The sequence below is a fragment of the Balaenoptera acutorostrata genome, chromosome 20 (genome assembly GCF_949987535.1).
Source record: "Balaenoptera acutorostrata chromosome 20, mBalAcu1.1, whole genome shotgun sequence".
In the NCBI taxonomy this organism is placed as follows: domain Eukaryota; kingdom Metazoa; phylum Chordata; class Mammalia; order Artiodactyla; family Balaenopteridae; genus Balaenoptera; species Balaenoptera acutorostrata.
In genome coordinates this window covers 48,864,832-48,889,292 of record NC_080083.1, presented here as the reverse complement: position 1 = coordinate 48,889,292, position 24,461 = coordinate 48,864,832, and the positions used below count along the sequence as shown (strand labels likewise).

Below are 24,461 nucleotides of genomic sequence, written 5' to 3'. Positions count from 1 at the left end.
TAAAATGGTAAATGTTATGTATATGTTACAACAGTTTAAAAAAAGGTCTTTAAAGGGATGAGAGAAGGAACAGGATCAGTGAAGCAAGGATAGACTTTTGTGGAAACACAGTAGGTTTGAAAGTAATAGAGATGCAAAAATAAAAAATATAGTTATTAAATTGGAAAAACAGTAATCTCGATGCACAGGCTAAAACACAGCTGGGGAAAATCGCTTGGAGCACAGGACAGAAAAAGAGATGAGAAATACGAGTGGGAATGAGGAGACACAGAGGACAAAGTAGGAAGCTCCAAGCTGGGTCTGGCAGGAGTCCCGAAGAGGAGACTGAAAAGGACGAGGAGATGATGGCTGAGCGTCTCCAGAACCGATGGAAGCCGAGTCCCTGAGGTGAACAAGCTCACTGCACTCCCAGGGAGAGAACGTCCAATGGTGCACGGAGGAATCATGAGAAATGTCTATCCAGCTGGCAGTGAGCTGCTCTGGATGACTTTCTCTGTCTCTCTAGTGAGGGGCTTGCCTTTCCAGCTCTCCAGTTTGCGACTCGAGGGGACATTTGAAGTGGGAGGCAGATATGAAGCAATCTTTATCAGGAGATGATGCAGTCATTACAAAGAGAGGAAACTAGGCACCAGGAATTTGTATTATCTCATTCGATCAACTGCAGCAATCGTGAGGCAGCGTCATAAGAACCATTATAATTATAAGCATTACAATTATAAGCAGCGTCATAAGAACCATCTCACACATGTGAAAATGGAGGCTCAGAAAATGGAAGTAAATCACTCAAGGTCACATAGCTGGTAAGTGCAGAGGTGGGATTTGACTCGGGCCTAATCCAAAGCCACTGGACTCACTCATGAGAGCCAGAGTGAGCAGCTGGGAGCAGGGGGGGGTAGATCAGAGAAACCACCATCACCCCTGGCCTGTGTGCGTCAGAGCTGTCACAGAGAAATGACTGCTTGACGGGCAGCGCAGGGCAGGGCTCAGCCTTCAGGCCACTGGGAGAAAATGTTGGAACGGCCCCTCTTCCTGCTGTCACCACCTCCTCTTCCCTAGGCCACCTCCCAGGTAGACATGGCCTCTCCTCACTCATCCGAGGAGGCAGAAACAGGAGTCTGAACAGTTTTAATATCTCAAAAGGCCTAGTGAATAAGGCTGTTAAGTCTTCTTTGCACCTCAGACCTTTGGGTGTTGAATGCTGTTGGTCTCACACTGCCCGCAAGCTCTGACAGGCAGCAGGAACCTATGTCGTTCATAAAGATAGGAAAGGGGGTGATTTGACAGTGACCTTCGTCTAGCAAAGAGCTTTTGAAACATCAGGCGGGGGAGGGGGTAATTAAAGAAGTCTTTGGTGGTAGAAGGCTTGGAACTATTTAGAGGCTATGTTTATAAATTCCATTGTTCTAAGTAATCATAAACTTCCACCCTCTTGCAAATCCAAAATACCTCAACCCCACGTCCTGCCCCATGGAACAGGCCTGTACAATTAAGTCTATGTACAACATACACACACAGACACACAAACACAGACACACACACAATCACAGACACATACACACACACACTGACACAATGGCAGCTGGAGACTGGGGGGCTGGGCAAAAGCTGAGGACTAAAGGATGTTGGGGGACAGATACTAGGGGCTGGGCCAAGTCATCAGCAAAGCCGAGAAGAGGCTCAAGGCCGAGGGTCCTCACAGAGGCGGCCAGGCTTTGGCCAGTTTCTAGGTTTGGCATTTAAATATCTAAAAAAATAGGTCTAGTCATGTTAACTGGAAAAAAGGTTACACAACTGTAAATACAGTGTGACCCCACTTAAAATATATGCTGAGAAAAAAAGTCTGGAAAGATATACACCAAATGTCAACAGTGGTTATCTCTGTGTTGATATAAAGGGCTTTTATTTTCTTTATATTATTCTGTGTTTTCTAGATTTTCTACAATAAACATGTAGATAAGAGATTTTAAAATGTCTCTCAAAATGATACTCCCTCAAACCCATGCTGGCCTCCCAAGGAAGGCTCAGGGCGAGGGCATGTGCTGGGGGGACGGGCAGGGGTGTCCCCTAGCAGTCAGTCCCTGCGTGGGCACCAGCTACTGCCTAGCTGGGGTGAAGGGTCCTGACCCCGGGTCCTGTAGGCAATACTCCAGTGGCTCTGCCCACTCTTTCGAGTGGAAATGGAACTGGGGCAGGCAGGCGCCCGAGGTGACGCCGGGGCCAGTTTTACAGCCTCAGCATGCAAGGCGCCCTCCCCAGGGAACCAGAGGACAGCCAGGAGCCTTCCATCTGGGGGACTTGGCCATTTATGGGAACAGCTGGGGCAGGGCTCCAGAAGCCCAGAATGTCTGCTTCCCCTTTGCTGCCCAGAGCCCTCCTGGGTTGGTGTCCAGGCCTGGCAGGGGCTGCCTGCCATGGCAGGACAGGGGCCAGCTGCCCCAGCTGAAGGGGAGACTGGTATGGGCGCTGGGGGGTGCTGGGGCCAGAGATCTGGGTGTTTTCCAGCCTCTTCTTGGAGGAGGATGAAGACCCCCGAGAAGTGACCCCTTGACTGTCAGGAGGCGAGAGGGCTTCCCCCGTCCCTGGCTTCCCTGTGAGGGACACGGACACAGATGGGGAGAGCAGGACCTTTAATTGAATTCAGAGAGAGAACGGGAGGGGGTTCCATGTTAGGTGGCCTGGTCCCCAGGGGCCGGGGGGCAGGGGCCAAGGTGGTTCGTGGTCCAGGGGACTGGAGGAGGGGAGAGGAGGGGCGGGAGGGGGAGGAGGGGTGGGAGGGGGAGGGGAGGGGGAGGAGGGGCGGGAGGGGAGGGGGAGGGGAGGGGGAGGAGAGCTGGGGTGAGCCGTGAGAGCAGTGGCGGGTCCTCAGCCCACCCCCGGGCCCTTCCCGGTCCCTGGGTCTCCCGGTGGCGGTGGCGCATTCCCCGGCAGGCCCGCCCAGCCCTCATCTCAGGAGTGTCTGAGCTCCACCTCGGAGCCAAACTGGGGCTCGGGGTGGGGCTGGTGGAGGCTGCGGTGGCGGATGCTGAAGAGCCGCTGGGTGAGGCCCAGCGTGGCCACCAGCAGGGCGACGCCCAGGAAGAGCAGCACCCACTGGCCCACGCGGGCCTGCTCCTCCTCCAGGCTCAGGCCCAGGAAGTTGACGCGGCCGGAGCCCGGGAAGGAGTCTTCCAAGCGAGCTGGGCAGGGAGGAAGGAGAGCGGGCGCTGGGCCGGTCCCGGGGCGCGGGCTGGCTTCCCACCCGACCCCGCTCGGAGGTCGGCCTCCCACCTGCCTGAACCTGGGGCGGGGGCCTGGCCCTGAGCGAGCCCCGGGGCGGCCTGGGGCCGAGGGGGGTGGGTGGCGGTACCTGAGTTTGGCGTCCAGTTGTACTGAGGCCAGCCCAGCTTCTCCCCGTGCCGCCCATTCTCGGTCACGAGCCAGTCCAGCAGCGGCTTGAAGTAGGTCATCATGGCAGCGGCCGACATGTTGGGCTGGCCCGTGATGAGCCGCATGGCTTCGGGCCACGGCCGACTGGAGCCCAGCTTCATGGCGTCCCTGGGGGAGCCCCGGGAAGGGAACCGAGTCAGAGGGACAGGCCGCGAGGCCCCCTGCCCCTCCGCCCCAGCCTCGTGCCCGCGCTCTCTGTACCCGACCTCCCAGCGCCAGCTTCCCTCGGCCTGACTGAGAGGCCCGGGCAGGGCAGGTCGGGGGCGGGCTGGCGGAGGGGCTCCTCAGGCCCAGGGAAGTAGGTCAGAGGGTGGCAGCAGGCAGGGGGAGGCCAGAGGAGACTCACGCCAGGCGCTTCCCGGCCTCCTGGGACTGGTAGATGTCGCACTCGTGCAGGGGGCCCTTGTGGCCCGCCGCCTGACACAGCGCCTCGTGGAACTGGAACTGGATGACGAAGCTGACGAAATACCTGCAGGAGGGCAGGCGAGGCCTGGGGTCGGGGCGGAGGGGCGGCGTCACCGAGCCCCGCCACCCCTGCCTCCCTCCGCCCCGCACCTCCCGCCCACGCCCACGCCCACGAGGCTGCCCGCCCTTCTCAGGAGGGCCTGCTCTGAGCGGCTCTGGGCATCCCTCACGGGCACGAACAGCCGTGGCGGCGAGGTCTCCGTCCCCGGGCAACGTGCATGGAGAGGCCGGGTGTTGCCCAAGGGGTCACGTCTCTGACGAGGCAGGGAGGCCAGCCCGCATGACCTCCTTTATCCCAAATTTGGCAGCAGGAATTCCCTGCAGAAGTCTGCCGGTCAAGGTGGGGGTCGCCTCTCCGAGCCTGGGGAGGTTGTGAATATCCTGAACCAGCAGGGCAGGCCTCCCGCTTTGAAAGCTGGGCACAAGCCGTGTGTCACTGACTTTCCTGGCATTTCCTAAAGTGCTTCGCCAAGGCTTCTGGTCAGAATTTGGAGTGCATCCCCTTTGCCCACCCCCGCCTAGAGAATTATCTGTGCTAAGCCCGGAAGCTAACCATCACGTGGGCCTGGCTTCTGTGTGAAAGTGGGTGCCAGCCTGGAAGCTCAGAAATCCTTCGGGGGCTTCCCTGGTGGCGCAGTGGTTGAGAATCTGCCTGCTAATGCAGGGGACACGGGTTCGAGCCCTGGTTTGGGAAGATCCCACATGCCAAGGAGCAACTGGGCCCGTGAGCCACAACTACTGAGCCTGCGCATCTGGAGCTTGTGCTCCGCAACAAGAGAGGCCGCGATAGTGAGAGGCCCGCGCACCGCGATGAAGAGTGGCCCCCGCTCGCCGCAACTAGAGAGAGCCCTCACACAGAAACGAAGACCCAACACAGCCAAAAATAAATAAATAAATAAATAAATAATAAAAATAAAGGAATTCCTTTAAAAAAAAAAAAAAAAGAAAAGAAATCCTTCGGGAAGGCGGGCAGAGGCCCCCCTGCGGGTCATCCTGGAGCAGTGGCCAGGTCAGGCCTGCGCTGAGGTGCCCTTGAGCCTCCTTGGCTCCCTGCCCACCTATGCTCTCTGGAGCATCTGAGCAGCCTTTCTCTTTCTTCCTGGACTCGGGGACAGAATTCACCCACCCCATGCTTATTTATTAGGTCCTGACTATGTGCTGACATCGTGCCAGGTGCTGGGGTGGAGGACTGGGCACAGTGGGCATAAGCCCTCCCTCACTGCCTTCCGGGGAGAACAGGAGGCAAGGGCCGGGGTGCCCTCTACATCCTGCCTCACGGGTGGCCTGGGCTACTTGTAGCCCAGGGGCCCCCAGCCCTCTACCCTGAGGTGTCCCCAGATCCCTACCTCTGGGGAGGGCTCCAGATCCTCTAATTACCCTTCCTGGTCCTCAGCAAGTGCTCCCCTGCAGCACATAGAGGGAAAGGGGCTGCAGTGGGCGCATTCACGCTATGGCTGCATGACTCACAACGCGGCTATGTTCCTGTATTCCATTTAAGACAGTGACTTAGGGACTTCCCTGGTGGTGCAGTGGTTAAGAATCCGCCTGCCAACGCAGGGGACACGGGTTCGAGCCCTGGTCTGCGAAGATGCCACATGCCGCGGAGCAACTAAGCCCGTGCGCCACAACTACTGAGCCCGCGAGCCACAACCACTGAAGCCCGTGCACCTAGAGGTCGTGCTCTGCAGCAAGAGAAGCCACCGCAATGAGAAGCCCGCGCACCGCAACTAGAGAAAGCCCGCGCACAGCAACAAAAACCCAACCTAACCAAAAATAAATAAATAAATTTTTTAAAAAAGAAAAGAAAAGAAAAAAAGACAGTAACTTAATAATGGTGGGTTATGGCCACCAGTTCCCAAGCATGCTATGTATTAGACAGTGTGATAAGAAGTTAGCTCTCGCAATGATCCTGTGAAATAGGATTCCACAGCTGAGGAAACTGATGCTTACAGAGACTGAGGAATTTACTCAAGGAAGCAGAGTTGTGGAGACGTGATTTGAACCCAGTTCTGTCTGGGCCCAAGCCTATGACCCCTTGCCCCTAATAATACAGACTCCCAATCTAGCTGGGTCTCTAATCCTAGTTCTAGTGGATAGAAGGTATTCCAGGTACAACTTAAGTTATATCAGAGGAAATACGTTCAATATACAGTAAAGGAATCACAATCTTGTAAAAATAAAGAAACAGTGCTCAGGTCATGATCTGGCCGTGGGTCATGGTTAACGTTAACTAACCAAGGTCTTATAAGCGTTAGCCAGTTACAGTGAAGTTTCTGTTTTCAGCTGTCAGGAGGGTGCGGGCTCTCGTCACATCACAAGAGGGAAACAACGGTCAGCCTTGGCCACAGGTGAGTGGCCCAGACACAGTGGGCCATGCAGCCGGGTGCCCCGGTCAGCCTGACGGTAGCTGCCGGGGGGGGGGGGGGGCAGCAAGGGCAGTCTGAACGCTGAGCGGAGGCGCTGCCCCTCATGGCGTCCTCCTCCCTTTCCTGTTACCTGATATATGGTACGCTTGAAGGAATGTGGAACTTGGCCCCTGGGTCAAAGTCGCCTTGAGACCTGGCCACTGGGGGACAGAGGCCCTGGTACTTCAGCCTGTTGAGGAGGAAGACACATTAGAGGGAGGGTTCAGGAAGAATCAAGCCAGGAGGGTTGGTGTTTTTGATTTGAAGTATGGCGCCTGCACTGGGCGCTCCAGACTCCCGCGTGCTGTGCCTCCGTGCGTCACGGCACTTACACACACACACACCCCTAGACGCCACAGACGCAGACACACCACGTGCACACAGATGCAGGCGCCTCCGCCCCCCCATGGAGGCCCCCCCGCCCACAGCAGCATTCTAGAACCTGAGGCTCCACCACTCCTGGTTGTAGTTCTCCTTGGTGATGCTTCCGTCAAATACCCTCCAGCGCCACTGGTCCACCAGATAGCTGAAGGGAACAAAGGCGATCTTGTCGAGCGCCATCTTCATCAGAAAGTTGATGTCCTCCTCTGCCAAGGGAAGGGGGCCCTGGCATCAGATCCAGGCCTGCCTCCTAGCAGTGGGGCTGTGATGGGCGCGCGATGGGGGGAGCGGGCGGGGCGAGCTGTACCTCTCTGGGTCCTGCGACCTGCCTCTTGGGATGGTATGGGTTTCATCCTCCCACTCTCCCTGCTGGCTGCCCCTCTTGTTCCCCACTGTTCTGTCCCAGCTCTGCCTGTGGGCCATGAAGTCTCCTCTCTCCACCTCCCAGGCTTGCTGCCCCTTCTTGGCCCCTCTGCCCACCAGGATCTCCCCGTTCCTCTCTCACCATAGCTGCCGTCCCCACTACTCAGCAGGTTGATCTTGTGCAGGTGCTTGGGGGTAGACACTGAGAGGGCCAGCACATCCCCAATGGCCTCGTGAAAACCAGGGTTGGCACCCTCCCGGAAGGTCACAGGCAAGTCCTTGTACTGCATGAAATACTGTATGTGGCCCATTTCGTGGTGGGCCACCACCAGGTCCTCCATGTTCACAGTGGTGCACTGCTTGATCCTGGGAACACGGGGGTGGGGAGAGGGTGTGGAAGGGGGCAGTGAGGATCCCTGGGGCAAAGGGACCTGCTGTCCTTACTGTATGCAGAGCATACCCCCAGGACTGCTTTATGCAAGGAACACAGCATTATGGGAAGGAAAGCCAAAAGGGGAAATAGAGGGAATCTGGGGGTTAGAAGCCCCTAACGTCTGGCCCTCCAGGCCATTCCTCTGCCCCCAACTTCCCTGAACAACTAACTCCAGCCCACACTGCCATGTGGCTTTCTAACTGTACGAAGTACGTGCTCTAGAGGCATGGGGACCCTCAGTCACGGTCAGTGTAGGGCTTGGGTCATGTGAGTCATGTGGTTCCTCATTACACATTTTGTCTCTCCCAAGACTTAGGCTTCCTGAAGGAAACAACAGTGTCTGAGCTCTTCTGCATCCCTTGTGCCCAATGCCAGCAAGCATCTTCATCCCAGGATTTCTCAGGGCCAGGACTGGAGGGACATCTGCAGAGCAGTCCAAGCCAGAGGCTGCACCTCACTTTCCATCTTTTGTGAGCCAAAGAAATTCTCCCTTGGATCTAACCAGAGCTCCTCAGCTCAGTTGACCCCCTTTGTCTGTCATTCTAGGGGGAGGGGAAAGAGCTGCCCAGCACCCTGGTGACAATGAGGTTGGGATCTGTCCACCTTCTGCTATGCCTCCCCATACAGGGAAGATCCCCAAAGAGCCCTCACCCCCTTGATTCTGTCTGCGCCCAGCCCTACAGCTCTGGTCCTTGTGCCTTTGAAGGAAGGGCCCAAGGCCAGGTGAGCCAGTGAAACTGACTGCTTTGTTCCAGGATCTCTGTGCCCACTCTTCTCATAAGAGACACTTCATCAGCTGTGGCAGATCATCTCTGCCACTTCTCCCAAGAGGTGGAATCTTCTTTACCTTCTCTTGAAACTGGGTTGGCCTTGTGACTTGCTTTAGCCAATAAAATGTGGTAGAAGTGACCTGTCCCAATTTTGGACTTAGTCTTTAAGAGATCTGGCTGCTTCTACTTTTGCTCTGGGGATGCCAGCCTCCAGGTAAAAAAATCTGACCGCCTAAGGCTGCCATACTGTGAGGAAGTCCAAGCTTTCCTGGAGAGAGATGCCCCACCAAACCCCAGCTGCTCCAGCCATGCCAGCCCAGGCACCCAGCACGTGAGTGAAGGAGCCAACGTGAACATCCCTGCCCCAGCACGTACCACACAGAGAAAAACTGAGGAACCGAGCAGACAGCCAGAAGCACAGCCCCAGATGGATGGCCCCACTGAGCCATGCCAGCCCTCTCTAGCCCTGCGGAGGTCTCCACCATTGCAGAGCAGGACAAGCCATTTCCACTGTGCCTGAATTCTTGGCCCATAAAATCATGAGCATAATCAAATGGTTGTTTTACACCACTAGGTTTGGGCTGGTTTGTTATGCAGCAGTAGGTAACTGAAACACTGTCCTCCAATGAAGACAGCTTCTGAGCCCATCAGTGGTGAGACTGGATCTGTGCAAAGCCCCCACGTCCCCATGTGCCTCCGTGTCAAGGCACAGGCACCCAGGGAGAGGGCCAGCTGGACACAGGGGCCGCCTGAGAGGGAGGGAAGGCTGGCAGCTCACATGGGGCTACCCCCAGGACTGGGACCTTGAACGCTGGGCTGACAGAGCTGGTCAGCGCTCGAGGAGACCCTGCCACAAGCCAGTGGCCAGGCTGCGGCCAGGCCCAGCTCTCTTAACCCTCCGTCCCATGTTCTGGCCAAGGAGACGGCAGCGGAGCCTCTCCTTGGCTCGTGTCCTTGTCCTCTGGGCTCAGGACCAGGTCCCCCTGTCCTGTAGCCCGGACATACCTGAAATCCCTGCCGTTGAAGAAGTCCCAGGCGGAGGCGTGGCACACCGCCTCCCGCCCGTCGGTCGGCTTCTCCAGCATGGACTTGTTCCAGAACTCGGGGGGCACGGGCAGCAGCCCCAGGGAGGTGAAGAAATCGTCCGCTTCCTTAAACATCCTTTGGGGTGTCCAGCCCTGCAAGCAGAGGGAGCTCTGCCGAAGCTGGGGATTGTGGGGATGGACCGTGTGCCGCAGTGGGAGGGCCCTGGGAGAGGCCCAAGCTGGAAGGGAGTCCTGAATCAGAGGGCCCTCTCCCACCTGCGCAGGGTCCCCCTCCCCTGTGCCCTGGAGGAGCAGGGGTGCAAGGAGGGGGCCAGTGCGGACCTGCTTTATCATGGCCTCTGTGGCATCCATCCTGGGGGCTGAAGGGAAGGGTACTACCAAGTCATAGATGTTGGACCAGCTCTGTGCCCACATGTTCCCTGGAGGCAGGTAGAGGAAGAGATGGCGGAGAGAGGAGAGACAGGTGTTAGATCTTAGGCTCAGCACCGTCACGCAGGGGGAGGGAACACTGATCGTAACCTGACCAGCCACTGCTCTGTCCCCTCCATGTCGCCTGAGGTCAGTTTATGCGGTCAGCTGGCAAGAACCACCCTCCTTTTGGAGAGGTTGATGCCTCTGCATTTACGGCAAGACAAGAGTGGAGATAAGGAAGCTATTGAGAATGAGTGGACAGGTGCAGAAATACATTTGGAGAGGCTTTGACAGCCAAAGGGGACTAAGCTTGAGCTGACGTCAAGTGGAGCCTACAGTGCAAACCAGTGAGAGTCAGAGTGAGTGAGAAGCAAGAATGGGAGGGGGGAGCGAGCCTGGGCCTGGCTGCTCTGCTCGTCCTGGGGGCTCAGCTCTACGCCCCAGCTCCCAGGGCCAGCCGGGCACCTGTGTCCCCTCCCGGGGTCTGTGTTTCTCCGTCATGGAGCTGATATTCTCTGGTCTCACTACAGAGGGACCAAAAATGGCTGCTCTCTTGGGCTGCAAAGACCCTCTAGGCTGAGCAGAGCTAGACCCAAAGCTGGACGGGGGTCTCCCTCACGATTTGTAAATGGTCCATGGCCCCGCCTGGCCTCTCTGTTCACAGTAAGAAGCCCCCAGAAACACGTTCCTGACGGCCCGACAGAGACAGGAACCCAGTAGTCTCTACTTTGCCCCAGTCCCTACCATCCCTTATTGTCTTCCACTGCCTACTTCATGTGTTCAGGGCATTTGAGTTTACAACCCCTGGAGAACGAGGCTCCAAAAGTTGAGGGGGATCTACACTCTCACAGCTCCCTTTGCCTGAATGTCGTGTCTGCCCTTCTCTCCCCACGACTACTTTCTCCATCTGTCAGAACCTCTCATCTTTCAAGGCTCTGCTCATATGCCACCTCCCGGGGAGGCCTTCTCAGCTCCCACTCACGGCCCCCTCCTCTCCCTCATGCTGCCTGGAGCTGTGACGGGTGATGTGGTCTCCCCATGACGGGCCTATGAACTCCACCCACTGCCCCATCCCTGGTGACCTGTGTAACGTGGATCTGTAACGTGGCACCAAATGCAGGGAGGGGGCTCTTCTCCCCACCCCCAGCCCCGACCCCACTCCAGCCCTGGCAACATTCCCCCAGGCTCCAGTTGTTTCACTTCCCCAGCCTCAGGTGTCATCAGCAGACCCTTCCCAGTCTGCCCTCTGCCCTCTGGCCAGCCCTGGGCCCCCCCTCCCTCATACTGTTGACCGTCTCACTTGCCCTCACCCAGCAGGTGGGCTGGGATGGGGCCCTCCAGGTTGATGAACTCAGACCCGTAGAAGCGATACAGGGCCCGGCGCACGTAGGCGTGCAGGTTCAGGTAGAGCGGCTGCAGCTCCTGGAAGAGCTGCTCCAGGTCGTACTCCAGGAATGGCATCTCGTACATAGATCTCCAGGAGTCCCCTCCGTCCTCGTAGCCTGCAGAGGGGACACAGCCAGGCTCTTTGAACACCTGACCATCCCCTGAGCACCCTGCCTCCTCCCCCCTCACCTCTTGGGTCTCAGAGGACCTTTCTGAGGGCCTCGTGGGGGGCTGGGACCCGACAGCCAGTGACACTGGCAGAGAGGACTCACCATTGAGCCTGGCAGCCTTGTTGGTGAGCTCCACGTATTTGGGGAAATACGGGAGGATGGATCTCCCCACCTTGTCTCGCCAGCCCTTCCATGCCCACAGCAGTTCTTCATAGTTCCGGGATGTGGCCATCAGATTTGTCAGATCTGGGTGGGAGGGGTTGGATGGCTTTCAGCCTCCAGCTCTTGGCTCACTTCCCACCTCCTTCAGAGGTGGAATAAAACTGGAAAGGGACCGCACAGGCAGCAAGTCGAGGGAAATTGGAGACAGGCTGGTGCCCTTCCCATGGGGCTTACAGGGCGCCAGGCCCGGGGCTCAGCGCTTCCCGTACACAATCTCAGGCAACTGCGGGGCTGCAACAGCCCTGTGAGGGATGCCCTTGACCCTCTTTCCACACAAGCGGTTTGGTGACACGGCTGCGTTCCCCAGCCAGCAAGTGGCTGAGCTGGGGCACAAACCAAGGGCCCAGACCCCAGAGCCGCTGCTCCCTACTCGTTCCCTGCCCACCTCCTCCCTGGGAGAAATGGCTTGGAGGTCAAAAGACCCGAGTTCTTGTTCAGTTTCCTCCTGACCTCGAAATCACCTTGGGTGAGTCACGGGAACCCTCCTTCCCTATGAAATGGGGACTATGCCGGCCCAGGGGCAGGAGGCCCCTGGGCAGGGACGGTGCCTCCTTCATCTCCACGTCCCCACAGGGCCCACGGCGTCTTTCCCACATTGTGACTGAACTGATTAAATAAAAGAACTGCTGTGAAGGCAAAGTACAGAGCTCCATTCGAGCATCCTCAGGGAGCCAGAAATCTTGCGTTTGTGTCCTGTCACAGCCATGACTCTATGAGTGGCCTCCTGGCTTATGGATTACACGGAGCTCACGTCTACCTCACAGAGCTGGGATGAGGCTGGCGTGAGCTCACGCGTCAGTTCTGAAGGTGACTCCCCTTCCTGCCCGGCCTGGCCTGAGACGGAGGCCTGCGGGCACACCTCAGGGACTTGTGCTCTGTCCTGAAACATGCTATGTGCTATCTACTTTTCACAGAGACAGTACATTCAAGTTAATTTAATTTGGGGAAAAAACGTATCTTGAGAATTTTGTCCTCTGCTGATGTGAGTGCTCTGTTTTTGGGGGTGCTTCTTATTCTTACTACTGGCAGCGACCTGACGGCCCAGCCCTGGACTGAGCGGCTGACCGATGGGGGGTGAAGGCCATACTCCCTTTAACGCTCTTCTCCGTAAATGCACACAAATGCGCATCCCCTTCCCCCCACTTTGCGTGCCTACCCACATACACAACCCGCAGGCCAAACCCTGTCCCAGGAAAACTGTTTCTCTCTCCTGTTTATTTTCCATTTCCCCTTCTATTTGTCATTGTTCTAACGTGGGAGTTGGGCGGAGGGCCAGGAAGAGACTGTTTCTGGGTGGAGATTCCTCAGGAAAAATGTTTATGCCTCTGGCTCCTCGACCCCGGGAAGCATGGGTCAGAGAGTGGAGGGGGTGTATCTGTGCGCAGGTACTGGGGTGTCGGGGCTGAGCTCCTTCAAAGAGGAGAAGGTAAGAAGGACCAGCCCAGTCTCCTGCGAGAGAAAGAGGACACGCCAGAGCTGGCCCACTCCTTCCAGTGGGAAGTGGCGGCAGAGGGAGTGAAGTGGGAATGGCGCGGACGTGGCTTCTGCGGGCTGAGGCTTCAATTTCTGGGTGGAGGAGGGGGCCAGGGAAGGGCCAGGGAAGATGGGGAAGGTGGATAGGATCAAGGAAAGAGCGCAGAGGGGAGATGCCTAGAATTACTCTCCCTACTGGGGAGTCCAAGCCCCTGAGAGACAAATTGGAGATACACCTGCTCTGAAGGGCGGAATGGAGGGAGGAACAGAGGCGACCCAGAGGGAGCGGACGGGCGGAGCCAAGGGCAGGGCAGGGGACCAGGGCAGCGATGAAGTAGGCGTCGGTTCTAAGCAGGGGCAGAGGAGCACCGGCGGTGGAAAACAGGGAAGTGAGTCTCCTGGGCGTGCGGACCCCATGACCCAGAAGTGAACTCCGCCCCTTCATGGCCAGCACCCCTAGCCTCCCCAGGCCTCCCTCTCACTCCCCACGTGTGCTCACCAGGCTCGAGCCGTAGACAAGTGCCATTGCTATAGCACACAGAGGCCACGCTGTAAGTGGTCTCCATGTCCAGCAGGATCTGGTTGTACTGCAGGGGGAAGAAGAGGGGCAGCGAGCTTTAGCCCTGGGCTTCCTGCTCTGCCCCAGGCACCATCGTGGACCCGGGCTCTGCAGCTGGGGCGGGTGCTCCCAAAGCTCTGCCTTCTCAGTAAGTCTGTAGGTGTGTGTTGACGAGCCAGATGTCACGACGTGACAAATCGAGGACGGGGAAGCAGCATGAGGGCCAGACACTGTCCCCTGAGCTAGGACCCTCTCCTGACCTCGAATCCTCCACCCCCTGCTCCCCCCAAGGTACACACCTCCTCCAGCTCCTTGACAGGCAGTGCCGCCCGCTCTAGATCCTGAATCTTCTTTATCATCCGCTTCATGGTGGCGTTCTGGAAGTTGGTCACATCAAACTTCCTGGCCCAGGTGCCGTACTTGACAGTGTGGTTTGCCATCTGTACATTCTTCTCCAGCTGAAAGCACGGGGGAAGCGTATCATGAGGCCCAGGAGCTCTAGAAAGGCCTCCTAGGAGGAGGTGCATTGAGGGGAGCCAAAGGGACTGGGGGTGTCAGGGTGGGGGCAGTTTTACCAAGTTGCTGCCTTTGCCTATAAAGACCCTCTTCAACCCGGACTGTCTATAACATCCTGTGTGCAGTACCTGCCCCTCAACAGATGGTCATATCGAGCAAGACATCTGATGGCAGCGGCAGAGAAGGAAAACCCACCCCATGTCCTAAAAGCTGTTAGGATAGATGCAGCCTGGTATTTGCTCTGTGGCCTCTCTGAGCCTCAGGGTCGCAGCTGTAAAATGGGAATAAGGTCACTGGTGTTGCAAGGTTGAGGAATAAATGAGGCAACAGACGTCAAGTGCCAAGGAACAGTGGCCAGCACACGGTGGGTCTTCAGGAAATGTTAGTCCTCTGCGACTCACCTTGGTTATAACCAGCGCTCAGCCACACAGGCGGGGAGGGGGGTTGGAGGGGACGCAGAGCCCTCTCTATGGTGGCAAACAGGAGCTTTCAATCTTTTTAAAAACTGACTTTAGCATCACTTATTTCTGTACAAATTATTCCGTTACCAACAACAGATTGATTGTTAACGATAAGACAACTTGTTTAGGCACTGGGTGTGTGCCTGAAATTGGACACTTTTCAATATGCCATTGGGATTTTTCACAAATTCTGACAGCCTGTTCCCACTGAGGTGACGTCGGGGGCGGAAGGGTGGCCTGCAGTGCCTTGGGTTTCAGAGGATGGGCCCCCGGGGGAGGAGCATACGGTGCTGAGTCTGTGAGCGAGCTCCGGGGGCGGGGGGAGGGGGCGTGGAGGGGCCCCTACCAGTATCTTGCTGCCCTCCTTGGTGATGTTGGTACTGTAGTCCCAGTTGGCCTCGGCATACTCGTTCCACACCACCCGGGATCTCTGGTCACATTCCTCCACAAACTTGCTGGCCTCAGCCTCGTCGGACACCAGGTCTGTGGGACAGAGCAGAGAAACACAGACAGGCCTCCCCCTGCCCTTCCACTGCTGCCCCGGCCTCCCCGCCCCGGCCCCTAGCTGGTCCCACTTGGGCTCTGGGTTTTCGGGCTGCTGGTTGTTGGGTGGCGGGTAGTCGTCTGGCTGCTGGTTGTTGCCCGGCTGGTTGTTCCCTGGTTGACTGACACCTGGCCGGTGGTCCCCTGGCTGGTGGTCCCCTGGCCAGGGGCCAGCAGCGGGTGCCCACAGCAGAGAAGGAGGAGGAGGAGGAGGCGGGACAGTCCTGGAGCAGCCCAACCTTGGCCCATGGCAGCAGGAGAGCAGAGTCCTGCAGCCCCTGCCCCCTGGCCAATAAGAGCGGAGCCTGCAGTGTGACCTCATAGAGCAGTGTGCCTGCCCGCCAGCCCCCCGGCCGGGGCCTCACATCTGGGCATACCCTCCCCAGGATGTTGGGAAAGATGTGTCCGCCCCACCCCAGGGCCCTGCCAACCAGCTCAGGGGGCTGCCTGGCCCTCCAGGCAGGGCGCCAGGGCCCGGCTGGGAGAAGCTGATCGGGAACCATGAACCGGGGGCCTGGTCCCGAGCCTGGAACTGAGAACCTGCTGTAGCGCCCCGCCCCAGGCTCCCTCGGGCTTTACCAATGCCCTCTGGGTAATTGTCGGGCATCGGTGGGCGCCACTGATATTCCGGCCAGCCCAGGACCTCGCCATTCTGCTGGTTCTGCTCTTGTAGCCACTGTGTGACCGGCTGGAAGTAGTTGAGCAGCGGCTGAGCGTCCAGGGAATCTGAGCCGACCATGTCCTTCAGCACCTCCTGCCAGGGCCGTGAGGAGCCTGCCTGCAGCATTGCCCTGTCAGGCAGAGCGGGCACGGTTGGCACGGGGCTCTCGGGCCAGGGGCCACTACCGCTGCCCTGGCCCACCTGCCCCATCTCCGGCCACTTCTGCCCCCACTGGATGGCAAGAACGGCAGCATTAAGACTCAGGGCCTAGGAGCTCTGTGAAGGGGGGGACATATGTTTTGCCCCATGCCAGCCAAGAGGCCCACTCAATAAACATTCGATGAGAGAAAGCAAGGGAGGGGGAGGGGAGAAAGGCTTCCTCCACTGGTCTGGTGGTGGTGCCCTCACCGGCATGCCCCCCACCGGTCGCTCCCCTCACCTCCCACTGCCCTCCCTGTGCCCCACACACCGGAGCTTGGCTCCTGCCTGCGTGGATTGGTAGATGTCACACTGGTGCAGGGGGCCCTGGTGGCCCGCCTCCTTGCACAGGGCTTGATGGAACTGGAACTGCAGGACAAAACTCACGAAGTACCTGCAGGCACAGGGTGGGCATGAGGGGGATGGTGGAGGCCCCTTGCCCAGGTCCCAGCCAGCTTCCGCCGGGCAGAGGCCAGACCCGGGGCTGCCTGGGGGAGAAGGGAGAACCGGGCTTAGCTCAGGAGAGAGGCCCCCTCAAATTCCAGGCCGCTGAGGGGTCCAGAAGGGTGTGGGAACAAGCCCTGGGAATGGGGGTCCCAGAGTAGGGGGAAGGGGACTAAAGGTGTGCTGGAACTGGGGGCAATAGTACCTGATGTATGGTGTCACATTTGGGACATGAAACTTGGCTCCAGCGTCAAAGTGGGTTTCGTTTCGGACAACTGGAGGACAGATCCCCTGATACTTGGTTCTGGAAGAGGATGTGGTTAAATTGTCTTAGGACCCAAGGGTTGTACACAGGCTGATTTTACCTTTGCAGAAAAGTCTGCTAAGCAGAAATTCCCACCGGCCATCCCTTCCCCATCCTGGCGAACCGGGAGAGACTGCCTGACAGAGAAAGTTTTAGGCAGGAAAGAATGCCTTGCGGAAGAGGATGGAGGCATCATTAGAGAGGAGGGAGGCAGGAGGCAGGTTTCCCGGGAGCAGGGGGAGGGCTGCTTGGGATTAGGCCCTTCCCGGTCCCGCTTTGCTCACCGAAGATACCACCAGTCATAGTTGTAGAGGGAAGGGGGTGTACGCCCACTAAAGACCCCCCAACGCCACTGGTCCACCAAGTAGCCAAAGGGCAGGAAGGCAATTTTTTCCAGTGCCATCTTTAACAAGTAATTGATGTCGCTTTCTGTCGGGAGATGAGATGAAAAGAGAGAGGTCAGAGGGAGACGGGAGTCCAGCTGGGACAGAGTGGGCCTGGGGAGAAGCCAGCAGGAGGTGAGGCTAGGCAGACGCAGAGAAGGGAGCGCCAGCCTTTGGGACCCTGGGCCCCCGCTTGGAAGAGGGCGCTTGGGCAGTGGAGTTGGGACTCAGGGTGGGCTGTGAGGCTCTGGGTGGACCCTCAAACCTGCCTGACGTGGGGCAGTGAGGCAGAAACAAGAAGGGCAGAGGGGAGTGGGGACAAGTGTGGGCCTGCCGTGGGATGGAGCGGGGTCTGGGTGGGGCTGCGCTGGGCTCTCTCCACCCACCCCCATACCCCTGTCGTTGGTGACATGGTCCAGCAGGCCGATTTTGTACAGATGTGCAGGAGTGGAGACGGAGAGCGCCAGCACATCCCCAATGGCCTCATGGAAGCCGGGGTTGGCGCCTTGGCGCAGGGAGACGTGTTGGTCCTTGTACTGCAGGTAGTACTGCACGTGGCCCATCTCGTGGTGCACCGTGGACAGCTGGTCCATAGTGACCTGCGTGCACTGCTTGATCCTGGGGTGGGGAGAGGGCGTGGGTGAGGGTGAAGGACGGGCGGGCCAGGGACCAGAGAACGGTGGGGCTAGCGCCTGAGGGAAAGGAGCCAGGCGGGCACTGCCCTGGGGTTCGAAGGAGCTGGCGGAAACAGGCAAACCCTTTCCCCTGCCCCAGCCCACACTCTGGCCTTTTCCCTCCGTTCCAAGGTACAGAGCTGACTGCCTGTCAAAGATGCCCAGGGAAGGGACCCCGCCCCCAGCCAGTGCTGGTGCTGGGTTAGAGGCGGGCCTGGGAACTGGCTTCTCTGTGCCCAGGCTGTCAGCCCTTCGGGAGCCCCAGAACCCTCCTCCCGAATCGAGACCTGAAGTCTTTCCTGTTGTAGAAGTCCCAGGCGGAGGCGTGGCACACAACCTCGCGCCCGTCGCTCGGTTTCTCCAGCATGGACTCTGCCCAGAACTCAGGAGGCATGGGCAAGAGCCCTAGGGAGGTGAAGAATTCCTCTGCCACCCGGAACATGTGTGTAGCGTTCCATCCCTGGGAGGGGTGTTCGCACGGGTCAGGGGCCAGCCGCTGGAGCCCGCCATGGCTGCCCCGGGGGCACGTCTGTGGTCCCCCACCCAGCTCAGCTCCCTGCTCATGAAGAGCACCTCTGCTCTGTGGCCTCCCTTCCCAGACGTCCGGCCCCTGCTGGCTAGAGCCGGATGGACCGCTGCTCACAAACCCCGCCCCCGAGGGGCCCCGGAAGGATGACTGGCCCCTCGGCGAGGACGAGGACACAGACCCCAGCTCATGGCTTGGACATACACTCCAGGCTGCTGCTCTGTAGAAAGGGAGGGACTGAGGTCCCTTCCTGTCCCTCTCCTCATGTCTGATTCCCTCCTGTGGCCCCCACCTGGCCTGACTCCGAGCTTACCTTCTGCACCATGGTACTGGTAACATCAAGATTGGGCTTGTCAGAGAAAGGCACCACCATGTCGTAGATTCTGTCCCAGCTCTGGGCCCACATGTCCCCTAGACAGAGGAGGGGAGCCAGACAGCTTGCCTCCGAGTCCAGCCAGTGCCTGCTTCCCCATGTGTGTCACCGAACAGCACCCTGGGCGCCTGGTGTCTGGACCCAGGGCGCTGCAGGGCCACAGCCCTCTCAGCTGGCTCACACATCAGTCCCACCCACACTCCCGAGTGCTCTGCATTCCCTGGGGCTGGCAGAGGCCAAGTGTGAGCCCAGGTGATGCTGCTGGGTCCTTTCTGACCGTGCCAGGGTCCCTGCCTCCCAACCCTGACGCAGGGCCACAGGGCTGGCTTCCTGGGGCGTAAACCAGGCTTATTTTTCCTTCTCCACTGGACCTGGAGCTAAAGCCTTCAGTGTGACTCCTGGCTCTGCCTTTTAATAGTTTTCTGCCCTCTGCCAAGTCACTCGTGCACCCTAAGCCTCAGGGTCCCCATCTGAAAAGTAGGAACAATAGTGACCATGAGAAGGATCACCTGCTTTATGGGCTCATGTGCAGAGGATCGAGCAGTGCGGTGCTCTGAAATGTGACACACGACGAGGATGACCCTGGACATGTGTGGCGGCAAGGCCAGGTCCTTACCCAGCAGGTGAGCAGGGATGGGTCCCCTGAGGTTGATGAATCTGTCCCCGTATCGGCGGTGCAGTGCGCGGCGGACGTAGGCATGGAGGTTCAGGTAGAGGGGCTCTAACTGATGGTAGAGGTGCTCCAGATCCTCCGTGAAGGTGGGGGAGTCGTACCAGGAGCGCCAGTAGGCCCCTGTGTCTGAGAAGCCTAGCCGGGGGTGGCATTGGGGTGCAGCTCAGGCCCCAGGCTCTGGCACCTCCGCCTCCCAGCTACCACCTGGCCATTCTCCCGGCTCAGGGCCAGTGTGTCTGCCTGCTAGCTGGAAGGGAGAGCTTGGGGGTTGCTGCTCTACAATCTTCTAACTAGGGGTTGCTCCAACTCCAGCTAAACAGATCCTAGAGAGCAGGAGAGGCAAAGTTGAGCCCTAGGGCTGGGAGGAGTGCCAGGAGCGGCGGCATGAGGGCGGATGGGGCTAATGCCCATTCCGCCATCCACTATCTGTGTGACCTTGGACCAGTGTATGGAGTCATTGTAAGAGCCGCTCTGCTTGCCTCAGGGGGCGGGGCTCAATGGAGACAGAAGATGAGAGGGAAAGGCCCACAGAAGAGACAGGGCGGCCATGCTCACCATCCTGCCTGTAGGCCGCATTGCTGAGGGCGGTGAAGTTCTGGTACAGGGGTTTCAGCGGGATGCCCACAGCGTTGTGCCAGCCCTCCCAGGCATATAGTAGCAGGGCGTAGCTTCGCGACGCAGCCAGGATGTTGGTGAGCTCTGAGACACAGGTGAGCAGGGTCAGTTCGGAGGCTTCTGCGTTGAAGTCAGCAATAGCCTTCACCAGAGCTCCCGCACTGGTCCTCACCATCTCCACCTACTTCCTCAGCATCATGATACCCTCAAAGCCAAGGGCAACCTACAAGCTGGACAGGATGGGACTGGGAGCTATATAAAGTAAGCAGCCAGGCAGGGTCCTGGTTCCCAGGAAATGATTATCTAAGGTGGTTGACACAAAGAGGACACCCAGAAGTTGAAACCCAGGCAGACCCTTCATGGCTCCTTGGATGGAGCGGCTGACCTCAAGGCTGCCTGGTACGTGGTGGGGGGGTGGGGGTGGGGGGGGAGAGGAGGAGGTTTGCAAGGGAAGCCATGAGGGGTCTAAGGCCTGTGGAGGGCTCTTGCGGGGAATGAAAGGACCCACGAAAGGGAAAACCAGGCAGCCAGGAGGAAAGCCGGTTGTGATGGGAGAGGAAAAAGCACACATGAGGGTGGGGGTGGAGCGGGGGCTGGAGGCTGGAGATTCCAGAAATCAGTTTGCCTGGAGGAGCAGGGGTCTGGGGGCATCTGGCAGTCCAGTCCCAATTGGAGGTTAATGCCTTTGGGTTTACCCACTCTCTCTGCAAAAACACGCCATCCTCCTAAGTGCAGCAGGTCGATGGGGAAGGGTAGGAAGCCCCCGAAGACAGAGAGAGTAGACACAGGGCCGTACCTGGGTCCAAGGACCAGCAGGTGGCAGTCTTGTTGGGGAAGCAGACCTTGGCGGTGGAGTAAATCCTGGACATGTTGCTTAGCAGAGAGTTGTACTGGGGAGTTAGAGTTGAGAAAATGTTAGCGATGAACAGCCCTTGGAGGTAATCTGGCCCCCTCTCCTCTTTCTGCTGGGAGGAAAAGGGGAGATGCCCGGAGAGGGGGACGTGGCTAGGGCAAGGCCACGCTGTGGCACCCAGAGCACAGCTGAGCATGAATGCACAGATTCCCCTTCCAGTGGAGGCAGCCTGGGAAACTAGTGTCCTGAGAATTAGGGACCAGGGTTCAATTCTGAGCCCAGCCACCACCTTGAGCGAGGGCAAATCCCTCTCATTCTCTGACCTTGATGCCTTCTCAGCCCTTGCCAATCTTTCTGAGGAAGCCCATAAAACAAACCACCTATGGAGAAAGTTTGAAAACCCCTGTTTCATCCTTTACTCTTTACTTGAATTTTGCTTTCTGCTCCATAATACTTGCTTTGATAGAAATGAACTTCTCTCACTCCAGCTCCAAGGAAAATCAGTACTTCAGGAATCCATTCTGTGCTTGCCGGGCTTCCCCTACAGTCGGGGCCGGTAGAGATCCCAGGGTCCCTCCCTGCCAGGCCCCACCCCCCCGGGGCAATGAGGGCACCCGGGTCAAGTGTGGCCTCCACCCCTCTGCCAGGCCCACCTGCTGCCGCTCCTCCAGGGGCAGGTTGGCAGGGCCCAGGGTGCGCACGGCACTGATGATGCGTCGCAGCGTGGGATTGGTGAAGTTCTGCCAGATTGGGTCGAACAGAGCCTTGGCCTTCTGGCCCCAGACCTCTGCAAACTCCTGGCTGAGCAGGGCTGCCTCTTCCTGTGGGTACCAGGAGGGCACGAGAGGGTAAATAGGGGAAGCCGTGGCGCGGGGGAGGGGAGGAAGGCCAAGGGCTTCAGGAGACTGGGGCTTGTGGGAGCACGGCTCCCTCCTCCTGGGCCCTCGGGGCGGGGCGGGGGGAAGAACTGGGGGAGTCTGCCTCAGGGAGGCGGTGGAGCAGAAACTGGGGCCAGAAGAGAGGCGGGGGAAGAGAGTGTGAACAGTGATGAGTGGTGACAGGCACAGTGAGAGAGGGGTAGGTTGCGGCCGGAGAGGATGAGAACCCAGAGCAGAGCGGGCACCCTCAGCGAAGACTGCCGCGGACCCAGCCCGTCGTCATCCCCAGGCGCTGCCACCTGGAGGGACTCGGGGTCAGAGGGGCCAGCCTCATCCATTCGGTTCCTTACTGGGCAGGAGCATGTGCCCAGCACCGTGCTAGGGAACCGACGGCCTGTCTGCTGGGACGGCGCTGGGGTGGGGGGTTAGCGGGGAGGCCGGCTGGCCCAGCCCGGTCCCCACCGCTCAGGGGCCGGGGGCGCGCGCGGGGCGGTGACTCCCCGCCCCCCCGCGCCCGGCCGCCCGCCTGTGATTGGGCGCCCGGGCCCCGCCCCCCCCCCCGGGCCCGCGCGCCCACCTGGCGCCGCGCGTTCTCCTCGTTGATGTCGGTGTCGTGCGCCCAGCTGGCGGCCGTGCTGTGGTACAGCACCTGCTCCGCGCTCGAATTGAAGCTCTCTGCGAAGAGCTGCGCCCCGGCCTCGTCGGCGGAAAAGTTCCCCGGCTGCAACGCGGGGTCGAGCGCCAGGACCACAGGCGGCGGTGGCGGCAGCAGCAGCAGCAGCAAAGGCAGCAGCGGCGGCCGCAGCCACCCGCGGCCCGACGCGGCCCCCATGGCGCGGTGCGCGGTGCAGCCCCTTCTCCCGCGCCGCGCCCGCCCTGCGGGTTATAAAACCCGGCCGCCGCCGCCGCCGCCTTCCGACACACCCTCACCTCCCCGCCCCGCCGAGCTTCCTCCTCGGCTCCAAAGTACCCCGGCCGCTGCGCGGGCCTAACGGAGCGGGGCGGGGACCGAGGCTTCCTGGCCCGCCCCAGGCAGGGGCGCGGGCCCGAGGAGGGGCCGAGGCGGCCCCCTGCGAGATGCAGCCCGGGGGTGGCGGATGGGCCTTAGGTCAGGTTCTCACAAGGGAGGCTAGAAAGGAGAAGCCCCCCAACGCGCACACACACCTCTGAAGCTGAGGGACCCAGCAGTTTGCTGGAACACCCCAGCCTGCCAGCCTGCCCTCCCCTTCCATCACACAGCCTCGGCGCAGGGACCCGGGGCCCAGCGGTCTCTGACGCTCAATCTTCCGGCCTCGCCGCCCCCGGGCTCTCTGGACTCGGGAGTGACAAGGTGGGGGAGCTGTCCGCAGTGGCGCTAGTGCTGCAGGATAGGGTTAAGGATGGTCGCCCGGTCCAGCTTCTTCACGAGGCCCTTGGGGGAGAGGGTGTGGCCTGCGCGGGTCGGGGAGAGGTTAGCTTCCGCAGGCGCCTGGGGGCGGTGCTCAGAGCCCCCGGCTCAGAGCCCCCGGCTCACCTGCGGACTGGGGAGGGGGGGCTGTCAGAAGGGGGAGAAAGAATGGAGGGGCTGTTCTGGGAGGAGGGGGCGGGTAATAGAGCCACAGGAGCACTGGCACACCTGCTTTCTTCACACGAGCTGTCATTCGCTCAGGCAGAAACAGTCCCAGACTGGCCGACTTCGAGAGCTAGCTACAAAGATGAGCGCAGAGATGTCAGCAACCTCTCCTTCAACAGAGGAAGACATTAAGACTCAGGTTGAATGGCTTGCTCCAAGTCACTCCAGGTCTCCACACTCCCCATCAGTCTTTCCCTGTCTCACCACGCATTCCTCCAAGTGACAAGCACGGGGGAGGAAGGAGAGCGGCATCCTCTTGAGGCGGCTGGGGAGGCTGAGGGCCCTCCCCTAACTCCTCAGCATCATGATGTCTGTCCCCAGAGGCAGGAGGACCTACCCCCAGCAGACGCCGACAAGGGTGTGGGCAGGGCGACGGGGGAAGCACAGGCTGGGCAGAGGGAGCAGGGAAGGGGCCAGTGACAGCTGCTCAGGAGACCCAACCCATCCGCAGCTTGGGTCCCTTGGGAATCACCTGGGCTCCTGGGTATCTGCATGCGGGATGGCGCCTGGGGCTCTGAGGGACATGTGGGCTCGCTGTGCCCTCTGGAGTGTGTGCAGGAGGCTGTGTGGCCCGAGACCGTGCCGAGCTGCCAGGTGACATGGTGCCAGGGCGGTGTGTGTGGCGGGGGGGGGGGGGGGTGAGGGAGGAAGGCGGGGAGAAGAGGAGGGTGGCTGCCCCAGCCCTAGGAGGGGGAGCAGGGCATCGTCAGTGCTGTTGTTCCACAGTGTGGGGGGAAGGCGGGAGGGGAGGAAGAGGAGTCCTGGGCCCCTGGTTTTCCTTCACTCCAGCGGACACTTCAGGGCTGGCGAAGCGGACACCTGTGATCAGAGCAGCCCCATCGAGGGCAGGGGCCCGGCTGAGGGCGACGCAGTGGGCCTGGCCTCTCTTCCTCAGAACTCGCCGGCTCTCGAGTGGCTCTAACAACCATGTTCTCCAGGCTTTGAGGGCAATGGGCCGTGTGTGCACAGTGAGCTGCTGTCTTCTGGGAGAGAGCGGTCTCTCCACCAGCTAAGGCTTGGGTGGGGGGGATTTTGTGAGTGGCACCCCTTCAGGCCCCAAAGAAGGGGTCCTGGAGCGGAAGGATGGGTAGAGGGGGTAAAGAGCCTGACGCTTAGCTCGTGAGCAGGGAGCCCTTCTCTTCTACCAGGAAAGAAAGAGCGTGGAAAGCTGAAGGGTTTGAGCAGGTCTGAGCAGGGCCTTGTCTCTGAAGAGATCTTGAGCGCCATGTCTGGGAGG

General features: G+C 59.4%; 1 protein-coding gene across 3 annotated transcripts; it reads right to left on the bottom strand.

Annotated features, from left to right (window-relative positions):
* Positions 1-1,933: 1,933 nt before the first annotated feature.
* ACE (angiotensin I converting enzyme) lies at positions 1,934-22,554 on the bottom strand. Of its 3 annotated transcripts, none has more exons than XM_057536949.1 (25): positions 22,190-22,554; positions 21,388-21,555; positions 20,678-20,771; positions 19,822-19,965; positions 19,210-19,401; positions 18,534-18,631; positions 17,982-18,154; positions 17,415-17,638; positions 16,922-17,066; positions 16,539-16,637; positions 16,161-16,283; positions 15,610-15,821; positions 14,834-14,970; positions 13,810-13,968; positions 13,451-13,538; positions 11,359-11,502; positions 11,011-11,202; positions 9,611-9,708; positions 9,249-9,421; positions 7,183-7,406; positions 6,739-6,883; positions 6,388-6,486; positions 3,773-3,895; positions 3,347-3,534; positions 1,934-2,625 (listed from the first exon to the last, which is right to left on the bottom strand). In XM_057536949.1, exons 1-25 carry the CDS (start codon positions 22,442-22,444, stop codon positions 2,552-2,554), a joined length of 3,771 nt encoding a protein of 1,256 aa, XP_057392932.1. In that variant the 5' UTR covers positions 22,445-22,554; the 3' UTR covers positions 1,934-2,551. The 3 variants fall into 3 exon arrangements, with proteins under 3 accessions (XP_057392932.1, XP_057392931.1, XP_007175845.1); XM_057536948.1 differs by lacking the exon at positions 1,934-2,625 and adding an exon at positions 2,810-3,176 and having other exon boundaries at positions 22,190-22,553; XM_007175783.2 differs by lacking the exons at positions 1,934-2,625; positions 15,610-15,821; positions 16,161-16,283; ... (8 more) ...; positions 21,388-21,555; positions 22,190-22,554 and adding exons at positions 2,810-3,176; positions 15,063-15,559.
* Between the last annotated feature and the right edge of the window lie 1,907 nt (positions 22,555-24,461).